The sequence below is a fragment of the Perna viridis genome, chromosome 12, assembly GCF_037379345.1.
Source record: "Perna viridis isolate PV_CMFRI_1.1 ecotype Kerala chromosome 12, ASM3737934v1, whole genome shotgun sequence".
NCBI lineage: Eukaryota > Metazoa > Mollusca > Bivalvia > Mytilida > Mytilidae > Perna > Perna viridis.
The window spans coordinates 17,243,665-17,259,008 of NC_142456.1; the positions used below are offsets into that span (position 1 = coordinate 17,243,665).

General features: G+C 33.6%; 1 protein-coding gene across 1 annotated transcript; it reads right to left on the bottom strand.

Annotated features, from left to right (window-relative positions):
• Positions 1 to 287: 287 nt before the first annotated feature.
• On the bottom strand, positions 288 to 14,669 carry LOC148601494 (solute carrier family 23 member 1-like). Its single transcript, XM_088555248.1, has 11 exons — positions 14,381 to 14,669; positions 13,810 to 13,967; positions 13,283 to 13,404; positions 12,726 to 12,814; positions 11,458 to 11,639; positions 9,492 to 9,612; positions 8,234 to 8,390; positions 6,222 to 6,475; positions 5,607 to 5,880; positions 4,030 to 4,125; positions 288 to 641 (listed from the first exon to the last, which is right to left on the bottom strand). Exons 1-11 carry the CDS (start codon positions 14,648 to 14,650, stop codon positions 451 to 453), a joined length of 1,914 nt encoding a protein of 637 aa, XP_088411374.1. The 5' UTR covers positions 14,651 to 14,669; the 3' UTR covers positions 288 to 450.
• Positions 14,670 to 15,344: the final 675 nt, after the last annotated feature.

Sequence of the window (15,344 nt, forward strand, 5' to 3'; positions counted from 1 at the left end):
GTCAGTTGAATAGATTGATTGACCTTATGCGTACGAAGAATTAACTTTATCTAACGCTCTTAGTGCTTTGTGATCAATTTTTAGTTTCCACAATTACGTATTATTTTCCATTTTTGAGGAATGAATTTATCAATGTTAGACTCTTAATGGAAATGGATAATTGAAACATTAACTCAAAGTGTGAACAAGAATGACACACCAGCTTTAAAATTCTTATGAACGATAGAGAAATGTCAGACACCCTTGGATAAGATATACTAGTTTTTTTTTTTTTTAAATCGGCGGGACATCGTTAAATAGCGATTTAATTTTACCCTCGGGTGTCTGAGATCTTGCACTCGTAAAGCTGTTAGACTTATTGTCTTACTTGCCCAGAAATGGATTCTGTTGGAGTCAGTTCTGTATTCATTAAAATAGAGATTCACCAATGTTACCTATGAAAGTTTTTAATTAAGATTTATGCCGATTGTATGTTGGTGAGAATGGTATATATTTGAGAAATTTGATATGACCAAGTATCTTTGAAAGATAAGGTAGGTCATATACATCGAGGCCTTCTTCGTACTCGAATTGAGAGTGGTCATTGTCATCTGAAATACCGCCACTACTCCATCCTATCATGCCTCTTTCTTTCAATGTTCCTAAAAAAAAAGTCATGTTTTAGTTAGATAGATAATTAGATGGATACAATTCATCATTATTGGAAATCTAACGGAATCAAACAGGCCGTTGCGCCAGAAAATTATTACAATACGTTAAGTCCAGTGAAGCCATTTTAAAATAAACTCTTTTGTAAAGTTCAGATAGTTGTTCAGTTTACACAGGTTCAAAATACTTTTAGACCGGTTTTCGTTTATTTTAAGGCTTGATTTTGACAAGTTTCATTGTATTTAAAAGCCAAGCATGGGTTGATTAATGACAGAAAAAAACCGAACTTTAACTGCGGTTTTGGATCAAGATAAGGACAAAGCTAATGCTAGGTTCAAGATAGCGATCTTGGCATAGGCAAAATTCATTTTACAGAATGCATTGTGGAAATAACTCTATAAAATTGCAATAGAAATAATATAAATGTTCCAGATCATATGCGTATTTGGAGTCTAAACGTATACCTATACGGTCCGACTGTATCAGTATACTCATACGGTCTACTGCGATACAGAGCATATCAGTATTTAGCCCATATAAGTGTATGTTCGTTATTTTAACATAACTTGCATGTGCTTGGGTTCTTATAATTGGACATACAGTAAATATAATTATTATTGATTAAATATCATATAACAAAATCCAACCATCACCGTAGAGTCATGAGAAAAAATGTATCTGGATTACACATAATTCAATTGTTTACATCAATCATGTTTTCGAAAAAAAAAATCAAAACTGCCGGGTGACATTAATTCAAGTGAAAAACTAACCGCTTTACCTGCAGAATGAAGTGAAATGCTTTCATTTTTTATACTCTTCGGGACAAAAATTCCAATTCATGTATGTCATAACATGAATAAAAATTTCCAAATTCACACGAAAACTTAAACGATTTCCCGTCCTTCCCACAGATGTCGTCTACCCTGCAAAGAAATCGCCGCAGGTCACCTGCCTATGAATCAATTGGAACTCCCATATTGACAATGTTGCACTTTTCAATTTTTAGATTTGTTTCGGAAACTTTTCTTATTGTATTTTCTCATTGCGTTTTCTACTTTTTGTAGTTTCTGTCCTAAATGTCATGTCATGGATTAACATGACTCCGTCGTCTCCTGTTGTCATGGTGTTTTTACATTCTTCCGTACTTTTGTCGGATATTTTGCTGTTCAGTATCAAATAATTATCAGCTTAACTATTAGAAAAAGTGTCCTAATACAAGATGTACTTCGCGTACAATTTAGAGACTACTCACATTTTAAAAAAATTCAAGGCTTAAGTACTTCTCCGTCTAAGAATCAGGCAAATGTGTATTAAGTAGGGCACATGAAGAGGAAAAAAAACGCAGAGATTTTATTGCATTTGCAAAGTATTTATACATCATAACCTCAAGAAATTACTGTCAAGGTGTTTGTAAAGTTTGCCTTTTTAAGATATTGATAGGTCAAATAGCTTGAAATCCAGTATAGAAAAAAAAGGCGGGAAATTTTTTTCCATATATAAGCAAGTAAAAAAATATCTACGTCACCAATGCTTCAGGATCAATTTAAATAGCCTTATAGTTGTTTTCTAGATGTATTTGAATATGTTGGAGGTCATTTTGGACCAAATTGAGAAAAAGGATGTGCCACTAATTGCTTGATTCTTACAAAGAATGGTACTTAAAGACAAATCACACAATCGTTTATGCGCACTGTATGGTGCAAACTATTGTATCGTAGTCCATGTGTGACGTCGCTTTTTGCGCGAAATTCGCGATTTATCTCCCTTTGACCGTAGAAGCAATGTGAAGTCGAGATTCAATGGCGCATTGGAAAATCTTCCGTAAATTCCAGGCGTCCGTCCGTATGTCCGTCTGTCCTACACAATTTCACGACTACAATTTCACAAGGGATTCCGAGGAAACTTATAGCAAATGTTACTAATACTTTGAAAAAATTATAATCAGCATTATCCAATAGTTTTAGGGGGAGTTATGCAAACTTGATTATCCAACATTTTAGGATGATCAAATGGGAGATATGGAACAATGTTCTTTTCTTGGAGAATGTGAGATAGTTTTCCTAATCCCGAAAAGATGTTTAAAAGAGGTAAATATTAAAGATAGTCCCGTATTATGGCAAATAAAACATAATTCGCCAGTTCACTTACTGAGGTATATATGTAGAAAAAGTTTCATGCGGAGTACGTAAACCAGGCGCGGATTCAGAGGGGTGGATCCAATGAATGCTCCTCCCTTGAAATTTGAGGATATATATTATTATTTTTTTTGCATGGAATCATTTTTTTTACAAATGTCTAGTAAAAGTGTTACTACCAACTGTTGAAACGCTCCACGTACATTTGTAAATGTTGAACTTTAGATCCCGACAATTCATTCGCTGTTGAAGTATTATTAATAATCAATGTAGTACATGTAACTTAAAAATATATGAGTACGAACATGTTCACGCGGTCATGCAACCAGAATTATTATATATATATATATATCGCCTTTTACTCAATTTTCTGTTCTCTCCAGTCGTAATTCTTTTTTTACTTCCGCTTATTTCTTCACAATCTAGTTTTGTATTGCCGTTTTAATATTCTATTTCTTCTAAAGACGTTCAGTCGCTGACTATAACGTAACGTCATCCAACATAATATTTGGAGTAAGGAGCGTCCAATAACAAAATTATACAGAAATGGTATACAAATGTGATTAACTTTCTTATTTGATCGGTGACCCCAACTTTTTAAAGAGTTTTAAGCATCAGCCAATGGATACCTTTTCATACCGCAAGTTTGAAAAACAATCTTGAGAAGTATTTCAACTGTAAACATGTTTCAAAATTAATTTTATTTTCTTTTGACGGGAAACAGTAAAGGTTCTTTTTAAGCGAATAAAACTCATTGTATTTTGTTTTTAATGATTTATGAATAAAATAGTGACAATATCCAATCTATTGGTGTATGGCATTTGTCATTCGCGAAAATACTGGCAAGATCAAAGATGTCTGAATTGAATTCGGAAAATTACAAAAACTCCCGATTTTGCGAATTTTTTAACTGCTATATCTTTGTGTGACCTATATTTTTAGAAGCTTATTTCATTGCCTTTATACTTGAGACCATTCCATTAAAATCTAAAATTAAAATTACACGACATTCCTTATGTCAGAACTGGTCAGAGTGATTTGTCTTTAAATATATTGATGTCACTTTATATAACTTTTGGACAAAAGGCCAGACAGTTGTAAACTTCGGCCCAATATTTAGAATTCATCGAGAGGGACATTTCATTCGCTACTTGTCTGCACTTATTTTTATCTTTTCCTTCATGTTAAGGTCTTGACTACATTCACTGTACCCCCCAGTTTAACCCTTTAGATATGTACTAACCTGGAACAGTGTTGTCAAGGAAACATGCTAGGAGACCCCCAGCTAAGTTTGGGTTAGTCATTATTGTCTTTATGAATCCATCCAACTCTTGATAGCCTAGAAACATTCGATATTTAAGAGCAATTCTCTGTATAGATCGAAATCGCGTGAAATAAGTCTATATGACATATTTATATCGAAATTAGCAGACTTTTTTATTTTTGCAAACTCGTTGCCACTGAAACCAACATTTTGAATATGCCTTAACTACCAATGGGAAATGTTTATGTTTTCAGATGATTTGTTACTATGGATACCATTAATACAGACATTATGAATTTACGCTTTTAATAGTTTGACAGTTTTGACAGTTTTTGTAGGTAATTACATCAATAACTTCACATAATTAGGTATCAAAATTAAAAATAAACATATTTTTCAGTTAAAAAAATCTCGTTATATGTAATTTACAATACCAAACAGAACAAAATTGTACCCGTAGATATGTGTATACTTCCACAAGTGGATAGACATGCCCTTGCAAAAGTAAATTATAGAAAACCAGAGATGTGTTATCCTAATTTAGAGAAATTTGAAGAGAAACTTGTTGACTATGGTAATGTTCAAGAAAATGACGATATATAGTGTTTTTCCACAGGGTATTCCATGATATTTTTAATTAATAAAATCATTACCGCAAAAGAATTAGAAAGAACATAAAAAAGCAAGCTTTACACTTCAAGGTCAAACTTTCCCCTTTCAATATCATTCAAAATGTCATCTTCTTAATATCTGGTTTATAAACATTCATTTTTCTGGTGACCTTTAATTTTATACTTTTTTTTAAAATTGCGACTGTTTAACAATAGTATTACAACTATTACAAATTAATGTAAATGATGTTAAACTGTAGGTCTTATCAAATGAAGAACTACCCCGGACTTGACTTTTTATGAGCAACTCGGTGGGTGTTTCTAGAAAAGCAGAGGACGCTTCCCCTACTGGTGCACCTGGTCCATGCTCCCACTTTTTAGTGGAGTCCGAGTTGCTCATTTACTTTTGTTACTTTGTATGTATGATTTTAGTTACTATATGTTCTTTGTCGTGTATGTCTGTTTTCCATGTCTGGTCTACGTCCCTGGATTACATTCTTTTGATTACCGCTATAACCTTGATTCCCTTGATTACTCTTTCTAATTAAGTTATTACGTAAATTCATAATGGTTGTAAATGGCATGAAATGATCTTTCCAGCAAAACAGTGAAATTTATTTCATAGTTACCATGGCAAATACGTAAAGTGTGAAAAGGATAAAGATGTGCGTTTAGAAAATTTTATGTTAACTGTAGGATATGAGCATGCGTGGAACATTAATTCTGTGTGTGAACAACAATTACTAGGAATTATAAATCATTTAAGCAGGATATTTATCAATAAAAACTGCAAATACAAGAGGCCTCTCTGCTGTGGTCTAAGTTGAAAATTTCACTGAAAGCGATATTTTTCAGACAGTTAAGGTCTAATTAAATGAAAGGTAGTAGACATCAATTATAGGTAGTACAGATTGTTGAAGTTTCTATTTGATTACGCGTTCATACCTGTTTCCAAATCTTTTTGGTTAGTTTTAGCCCAATGAGGGATCATTAAGCCAACCATAATTGAAACCCCAATTATTGCTAAATTCCTCGTAGACTGCATATCTATGTACTGCATATTTGACATAACAAGTCCAATGAACATGCCCAGACCTATAATCTGGGCACCACCTAAAACAGGGTATGGAATTGTAACAAATACGGCTCCTACTTTGCCGATAATGGCCACCAACAACATTATTATGGCAAATGTTTGATAAACGAATCTGCTGGCTACCTGGAAATAAAAATGAAATCGTAGAGAAATCAACGTATGAGAATGCATATTGTTTTGATGCCCTACATATCCATAAAAATGCACTCTTGACCACACAAATACCTAATCAAATCAAAATTATTGAAGATTAATTGGAAAATCAATAAAACAAAGGTTTTATGCAGACTCAATATTTGAATTGACTCAGCATTTACTTAAATCATAGTCATAATTAAACAAAGCAATTTGTAATTCTTTTTCCAATATTACTAACCGTTTTTTAGGCAGTACAACACATACATTGAGCTGTTTTGTCGTAGTAGGGTTTAAATGAGCATATTCACCATAAAAAAATCACTTACTCTCGTAACTCCGATCGACCCGATGTGACCTCCAAATGTTGTTGTTCCATGCCCTGTTCCAAACATTCCTGATACAGCACACATAAGCCCTTCCACACCAATCCCACGGTTAACAGCGTGAACAGGCGGTGGAGGAATATGTGACATCCTTGCACATGCGTAATAATCTCCTATTGAATCTATAATTGACGTGAGGGTAGCGGTAAGAAAAGCTACCAACAGTCCCGGATTAAAACCAAATTTACCAAACTGCCCTATAAAAAGATACATTTGAATGTTTATACAAAAATAGGAACAAACATTATGATCACTGGAAATCACTTCACTAGGGCCCCATAATTTTTCATGAATTTTTACTTCATATAAAATATGTGTCCATACATTTTCAGAGTAATCAAAGGAACCAAGATTCAGGGGAAATCAAAAGAATGTAATCCAGGGACAAAGACTAGACATGGAAAACAGACAAACACAATAAAGAACATTAAGCAACTACATGTAGAATAATACATACAAAGTAAAAAAAAAGTAAATGAACAACTCGGAGCACGGACGACTAAGTGCACCGGTAGGGTAAGCGTACTCTACTTTTCTAGAAACACGCGCCGTGTCAAGTTCGGGGTAGACGAAAGAATAACTATGAACACATCAGTTTTCATGGTGCAGGTGGGAGAGATGTTGAGTGCTAGCAACACAACCTTGTTCCAGAAGTCTTATTGTAAGAAGTCTAGCGCGATACAAAAAATCTTCTTAGTTACGGCAAGCTCTGGCATAACGTATGAGTTGTGATATGATAACTCCATACGCAGGTGCTGAATGGATGTTGCCACAGATGAAAGGAAAGTTGACAATTCTCAATGAAAGGTCATCACGGTTGTCGTAAAGTTTTGTCAATAGCTTTCCTTTATCATCGATCTCTAGGTGTAGGCCAAGATATATGCCTGAATTCACCTTATCTGTACTATCCTTTATCTCAAGTTCTTTGGGGTAGATGCGATGTATCAATTCTCCGAAACTAGGTTTATTCAACGATAATACGTCATCTATATAGCGGAAACTTACATTAAAGGATCTAGCTAAATGATGTTCTTTCTTTTGGCTTAGATCAGCTGTTAAGTCAGCCCCATAAAAGTGAAGGAATAGGTCAGCAAGTAGAGGAGCACAATTTGTTCCCATAGGAATGCCGACCATTTGTTGAAAAACGCGTCCACTACACTGGACAAATATGTTGTCGATAAAAAATTCCATCATTTTGAAAATATCTTCTGTTTAAATTTGGAATATGATTTGGAATTATTTCTTACAAAGTATGAGGAATCTCTACCAAGAACTATATATTTGTATCTAGGTGTACCATCTTTTTCCAGAAACAACGATGTCTAATGTTTTTGAGTCGGGATTTTAACTGAGTGTATAAAAGTTACAAATTTTGAAAGAGGCTTGATGGTACATTTAGCAGATCCAGCTATCTAGCGTTGTTTGTATGGAGTCTTGTGAAAAACAGACAAACACAGCATGAAATAACCAAAATACTACATACAAAGTAACAAAAGTATATGAGCAACTCGGACTCCACTAAAAACTGGGAGAATGGACCATGTGCACCGGTAGAGTAAGCATCCTTTGCTTTTCTAGAAACACCCGCCGAGTTGCTCATACAAAGTAAAGTCCTAGGATCAATAATAGCTGTCTGTTATGTGTGAATTCTCATGCTTTACAAAAGCTAAATTATTACATTGTACCATCTGCATATAACTACAATGTTGCATGGTTGTACTCTTCTAAACGTGCTTTTTGTTCTCGTCTAAACCGAACCATGAAAATCCGAAAGCCAGTCTAAGCAGGACGATTTTCTAAGTCCCTTTATGTCAATATTATGTTTTTGAACCGTAGTAAATCAAAGCCCTGTCTAAAATGAACCAATTTTAAAATCCAAAATAATTTCGATTTGGACAGTTTTTACTGCCAGTGTCCTGTTAGTGGATGCTCAAACATTTTAAAGGTTGCCTTACCTGGGTATGGGACGTAGAACCATGGCGTCGTGTGTATTACGTGACTTCTTGCATCAGTCCTGGCTCCATAACCTGGTTGTGTTTTGTCATCAGTGAGAATCCCAGCTGCTGTAAAAATTCCTGCAATTCCCCATCCTACCAATATTGTAATTAACATCTAGAAGATAAAGCGTATAAATGGGGTGTATATGAACATTTTTGGGACAAAAAAGTACAAAAGTCCGAAAATTTTAACGAGATTGCACAGTGGACAGATCTATATTTTTAGATAATTTAACCATGTTTTTCTTTTGGTCACAGTGGGCATAATTCCGAATTTACCCTTTGAACTTAAAGATGCTCTTCTATCTAAACGCTAAACACTTGCCCGTAATTCTGTGTCCCGAAGGGCCAAATACTGATAATTAAAGTTCGACGTTAAATCCGTCTGTCTTGTGTGTGTTTTTAGTCATGGAATGTAGAAAATTAATTAGTATAAAACAAGAAAACAATGTAGGCTATTTTTTTACAGATAGTACTAGTTTAACAGAAAACCTCATTTGATTTTTTTTTAGTAAACGCAATTGTATTTATCAATCTCCTGTACGGAGGCTGCATTCGCTTTTATCTGTCATGTTTAGTCTTTATGCAAATTTGTACAGTACACCGGAACAGATTCACGGATTTATAATGGGAAGTGACCATGCCCTGTCTTTTAATCACATCCTGTGTAACAGAGCCTATCAGCTGGCGGAGTGTAATAATGCAAAACGCTGTTATATGACTTTGGAGTAGGTTGATTTTAATTTTATATCTGTTTATGACAGAGACGACATTTATTACCAATTTAATTCGATAACAGAATGTAAGTGTTTGTAAAAATCAAGTAAAATCGGTAAAAACATGCATGTCAAAACCCCACTGATCTGACATTATAATATCACTCAAGAATACCTTCCCTATTTGAAAGAGACCATTATTCAATCTCTGCATCACTGGATTTGCCCAGAAATATTTTAATAGAATGTTAGAAAATTGAGGTTTTTGACAGAATTATCTACCCTTAAAATGTTCATTTTCAGTGCATTGCAATGAAATTGTAACTCAATGGTCCAGCATGATATGGAAATTTTTTTCTTATTCCTTAATTCTGATGGTTAAAGTAATCAAATTACATTATCAAAATGGTGGATTATTTATTCCTGATTCTTATAGGAACTGTCACTTAATTACATTGAAGCATTTGTGTATGTTGTGTTATACATTTGTTAAGACTCACCGATAATACTTGTTGAATTGGATAAAGTATTATATGAAAGCCTCTGCCCCTAGTCCAGACTGGGGTAGGCAACTTCTTCCCAGCAAGATACAAGCATAGAATCAATGAAATCGTAAAAGTTCTGAAATGATGTTAACATTACAAAGTATATATTACGTTATTAAACAAGTATAAATACATTGAAATTTTGTCAACATGTTTTGAAAAAAGTACCAATGTGAAAAAAAAAATATGTTGAGGACTGACAATTTAATTCCCACCCATTAATAAATATCATATGGTAATAATATTTTTCTATGAATTATGTTTATAAAAGTGTGCGGTTTCCATATGATTTCCATATAGATGAGAATATATTTATCAAACGCATTGTATTGAGATTAAACTTTATTCCCAGGGATATGCTAGTATTTAAGTATACCATAATATTTCCGTCCTTTCGGAACGTGACTCTAACTTTAATATTCTAGTGCAAACGCTTAGTCACTTTCCTGACCTGTTAAATAGCATGCCAGCTAAGAATCATGAAAAATGTTATTTTACTTAACATGCAAAAGAAAATAGAAATTCATATATCTCTTGCTTTTAGGTGATAAAAATTATATAGAATGTATTATAGAATTCAAAATTAAGGGAGATAAGTTTGTAAATGAAACTTGTATTTTCTATGTTGATTATCTCCTAAGAGATGAACCAAAAATAAGAAAAACTAAATACAAATAGTTCTTTGGTTTTGACTGCTTTTGGTGGACATTTCGGATCATATGAAAAGAAACTTAAAAGGCCTACCGACTCCATTAAATAGCTCCCCTGATCCTTTTATCCATAGATAATACTAAGGAAAAAGATTTTAGAGTATTAATTAAAGCGTCAAAAATGGACCTTCTATGTATAAAAAAACACAACCAGGAACATCAGTACGACAGACATCGACCTTTCCAATCAGCCCGTCTTAACTTTAATTTAAACTTTGTTAATTCGGTGCTTGTAATGACGTTTTAAACATGTGATTACGCTTATGCAAATCAGCACTATTAAACGGTTAACTGGCACTCCACATATAATCATGCAAAATGTGATATATGGTTGGAAGGCCTACATATTTATATTTTTGATATTTGCTTCAAAATGCCATAGTAAACAGAAAGTAACATGTGGTTTTTCGCGTAACCCTTGTTCTTAGGAGACAAAATTATATAGAATAAACTGTTTAACTCAAAATTAAGGGAGATAACTCTGTAAATGACACTAAAATACAATAGAAACTATTGGATTGTTAATGTTGATTATCTCCTGAGAACAGACAGATTGGATGAATAGTTATACATTCCATTATATAAACCTATTAAGCAATTTAATAATAAAAAAAAAATGTGTAGCCGTTATTTGGAGTGTATCACACATTACAGAATTTTTTGCAAACACATAGAACTAGAATGTTATTTTAAAATATAACCTGCATGCCTAACAAATCTATATATGTGCTAAAGTAAATTATTTGAAAACTAATTCAACATTTTTGGGATTACAAATAACATTCCACAAATAACTGCGAATACCTGTAAATTGCATGCTTAAATTGTGCGTATCAAAGCCACAAATGTGTCCTAACACCTTGTATTTTACATGCATGACATTCCACATTCTACAAATATCCATACAAATCCCCAATAAGACTATATGCATATTACTCTGATGATGCCAATAAATAAGTCTACTTTCCTTCCATGATATATCCCAAAGCATTTTATAAAATACAACAGCTAGCGAATCCTATCGGAATAAAATCTCCAACCATCTTGAAACTTACATGCATGATATACCCCAATGAATGTGGCGTGTAGCCAAATATTTTTGAGATATTTACCTCAACCATATTGAAACAGCATGATACATCCCAATGAATATAGAGTGAAGCCAAAGATGTTTGGATTTTTAACTCACACATTTTATCAATAAAACTTACATGCCTGATATACCCCAATGCATACCAGCAAATTTTGAAAACACTTGGTAGATAGCCAGACCAATCAGTAGAATGGTTGGAATAATAGTGATTGGCCCTACAAACTTCATCAATACGCCGACAGTACCAGTAATGCCAACCAGAGCGTGAGCGATTCCGACAACAATCAAAGTCCCTTGCATCTGAAATAAGACAATATTCTTCTGTTTTTTTTCTATGCTTTTAAAGTAGATTTTTGTCTTTTAACAATGAGACAATGTTATTTTGCTAATATAAAGTATCGTCTTTAAAACCAGAAGACGTTTACCCTTACATTTTATATACTTAAAATCTGTGTTTGGGTCATGGTTTACCCTTTTACTTCTATTGATCATTGACGCTTGAGATGGCTGTATTTGGTGAAAAAGTGCTAAAAATGCGAGGAATTGTGTATATACTAAAGACAGGCCGGTGAAGGTGGCGAATTTTACTTTTCTGCTATGTATAATATGCATAGTTGCTGTGTCATAGATAGATGAGGTGTATAGTGTACCAACTGTAGTCTGCATCGTAAAAAAAAACTGTAGTATATATCTACCCCCAATAGTGTAACATATCACCTGCGGTGTGAAGCATTCAAGCTGAAGTCTACATATTACTTATTTTAGTGTACCACTTATAAATTGTAGTTAATCAAGCACAAATTGTAGGGTACAACGTACTAGTTGTAGTTTATGGCACACCAGTTGTAGTGTGCAAGGTATTAGCTGTAGTTAATGCCACACCAGCTATAGTTTATGACACACAAACTGTTGTGGGCACTTACTAGTGGATACTTACCAGTTGACATATATAACATCCAGGTTTTTGTTTTTATCGTGCCAAGTGAAGTGTATAACTTACCAGTGGATACTTACCAGTTGATATGTATAACATCTCGGTTTGTCGCACCAAGGTTAATATATAACATATAAGTTTTGGAGTATGTTGTTCCAAGTGAAGTGGGAACTTATCAGTGGATACTTACCAGTGGATACTTACCAGTGGATACTTACCAGTTGACATGTATAATTCCCATCGTATCAAGAGAAATGTGAAATTTACTTATCAGTGGATATTTTATCGTTCCAAGTGTAGTGTATAACTTACCAGAAGATATTTTATCTTACCAACTGAATAACTTACCAGAAGATATTTTATCTTACCAACTGAAGTGTATAACTTACCACTTGACATGTATAGCATCTAGGATTTTATTTTTATCGTACCAAGTGAAGTGTATAACTTACCAGTTGTAACCTTGGAAGTATAACATTTTCACGATGTTCAGTCTCGGGAGAGAAGCTGATGTTGCTTGCTGTTGCATTACCCATTTCATCTGTGTTATATAGATAAAAACAACCTAAATCATTTTGATTTCAGTGTAAAAAAATCTAGGTAATAAGAATCATTCGATCTGATTAAAAAAAAAACATTGAAATAGGTCAAAAGGTCCAAAGAAGTCATACAATACTGCTAACCGCCAACGATCAGGCAAATACTTGTGTTTGTTGTGTGCCGTTTAATCGAAGACAATGTAACTCTAATTTAATTTTATCATTATCCCTTTAAAAGCCTTTTTTCTTATAATATTTGCCCGTTTCTCTGTTGTTTATGGGTCCAATTGCTCTCATGGCTTTAGAGCAATCGTTTTTGCTATTCTTATATTAAGTCTATATCATATATGTATGAAATGTGACGTTTCCTGGTTTTACACATAAATATCTGCCACTTTGTATTTGATCTTTTAAACATATTTGTTTCATCGTTGTTTCTTCCGATTATGACCAAACTACATTGACTTTACCAATGAACGGATGCGTGGTGTTTAATCCTCCTGAACTGTACACGCATTTCCATTCGTCTAATGAAGCCATGGCGAGTAATGGAATTATATAAGCCGTAGTTGGGCCCTGATACACCGGTATTCTATATATAGAATAAAAGTTTCATTAAGTGATAACATTTTCTTGTATTGTTTTCCTAATCAAAAAACAAAAAGAAAAGAAAACGAGAAAAACTTGTCAAAACCTAATGTTTAGATTGATTATTCTATGTATGTGATTAAGAGCTATTCTTATCTTAAAAGGGTGATACAAGGTTCTTTATTTGTACAGTTAACTTCAAAACCAATTTCCCCTTACAATTCAGACACTCTCTCGGTTGTTTTACAAGTATAACAAAGTAGTTCAAAGTTAAATATTATTACTCATTTCAATTTTTCATGCGGCTCACAGACATGCTAAATAAGTCTCAATTTCTGTTATGAATACACGATGACCTTGATTTGCTTCTTGTCGCGGAACCTTAATGAAATAATATTTTTGACTTTACCGTACACCAAACGTGACTTGAGCTAGTGTTGTCAAACCACTCATAAATATGGTTGTAGATAGAAGAGTAGCTTTAATTTCTTGATCATCCCTTGCACACGTCACTTCCGCTACCAATATGGCAGTCGTAACATTCCATGGTAAAGCAAGTAGCAGATTCTGCAACAAAAAACTATTGCAGTTTATTGAATATTATTCCATGTTCTATAAATCGTCTTGTGTATGGAACGTAATTATGTTTGAGTCATTGTTATTTCATGACATGATAAAAAGAGTAGTTGGTTGCTGATGAGATATTTCCGATTAATCTCCTCCACTGACCTATAACTGTTTCATTATTCACTAAGTATCACTACGCTATCTGATACGCTTTGTTATACTAGATGTGAATAAATTCCAAGGACATGAGCACTACAGCAACGTTGTTACCGATGTTCTAAATTCGTTTGCATAATTTTGTTCGTTTGTTGTTTGTTTGATTTTTTTCACTCATTTGTGAACATTGAATTGTGAAAATCAGTTTATCTCAAAAGTTACTGCGTTTACAATAATGGAGAATAAACTTGACAAACCTGAAAAGCAAAAATAAGTGTCGATTGAAAAGGTGGTCTGTCGCTGATTTTGTAAATCAATTTGGTAGATTCGTCTTCTATGATAACTTCGTTGTTTGGTTCATTGCATTTACCAAGATCAGGCTCATCTTTCAATCGTCCGTGTAGAGAACACATGTGTTGATTATTTGAACATGTTTCATTTTCGCCCTTTTTTAGATTCCGTTGAATAAAAGGAAGTTCCTCTTGTTTTACTCCACTACAGTCATTATTTGCGTCATTTCTTGACATTATTGTGGATTGCACAGCTCTATCGTTAGTGCATTTAAAAGGATAGAGTAGCCGTTTATGTATGCATTCTTTATTTCCATAAGAAGTCTGTCCTTTATAAATGAATTTCTTATTCGTGCTAATGAATATTTCATTCGTTAAATTTAGCAGTAAAGTTAATTCATTAATATTTACGTATAATAAAATGTTAATACTTACATAAAACTTAGATGTACAGTGGACTTCAACGTGAAAATAAGACTGTTCTAGGTACATTATGTCTATTTCCTTTGATCAGTGGTTATCCTGTGATTCATTTGTTTACAGTTCGAATCTTGGTTCTCTTGATTTCCCCTTTCAAGAACTTGAGAAATAAACCACGGATAATTAATTTTATCATTGTTTTACTACGGGCTGGACATTTATGTGGCATTGTGAAATAACGACATATATGGCCAGCCGGTGGTAGAACAATAATAAAATGGAGATTCCGTGATTTATATTGATTCTAATATTACTAGATTCTTCCTATCCTTGAATATCATTTTTATCAGTTTATCACTTTTTCACCATGGCTGTGCACGTAGTCGAAAGAGCGTTGAAGCACGTCGTATTAGAATAATTTGATAATTATCTATCCATTGATCATATTGTTCTAAAATATTAATAACGTTCAAGAACGTGAAAATGTCACTTCAACGTTAATAATGCCCCC

What these genes read in the sequence shown, in the direction of transcription:
- LOC148601494 (XM_088555248.1), bottom strand. Translation starts at nt 14,650, where the DNA reads ATGTCAAGAAATGACGCAAATAATGACTGTAGTGGAGTAAAACAAGAG. An exon ending in CACCACGCATCCGTTCATTG is followed by an intron (nt 12,815 to 13,282) that starts GTAAAGTCAATG and finishes TATATAACACAG; the next exon opens with ATGAAATGGGTAATGCAACA. An exon ending in CAATTCAACAAGTATTATCG is followed by an intron (nt 8,391 to 9,491) that starts GTGAGTCTTAAC and finishes TTTATCTTCTAG; the next exon opens with ATGTTAATTACAATATTGGT.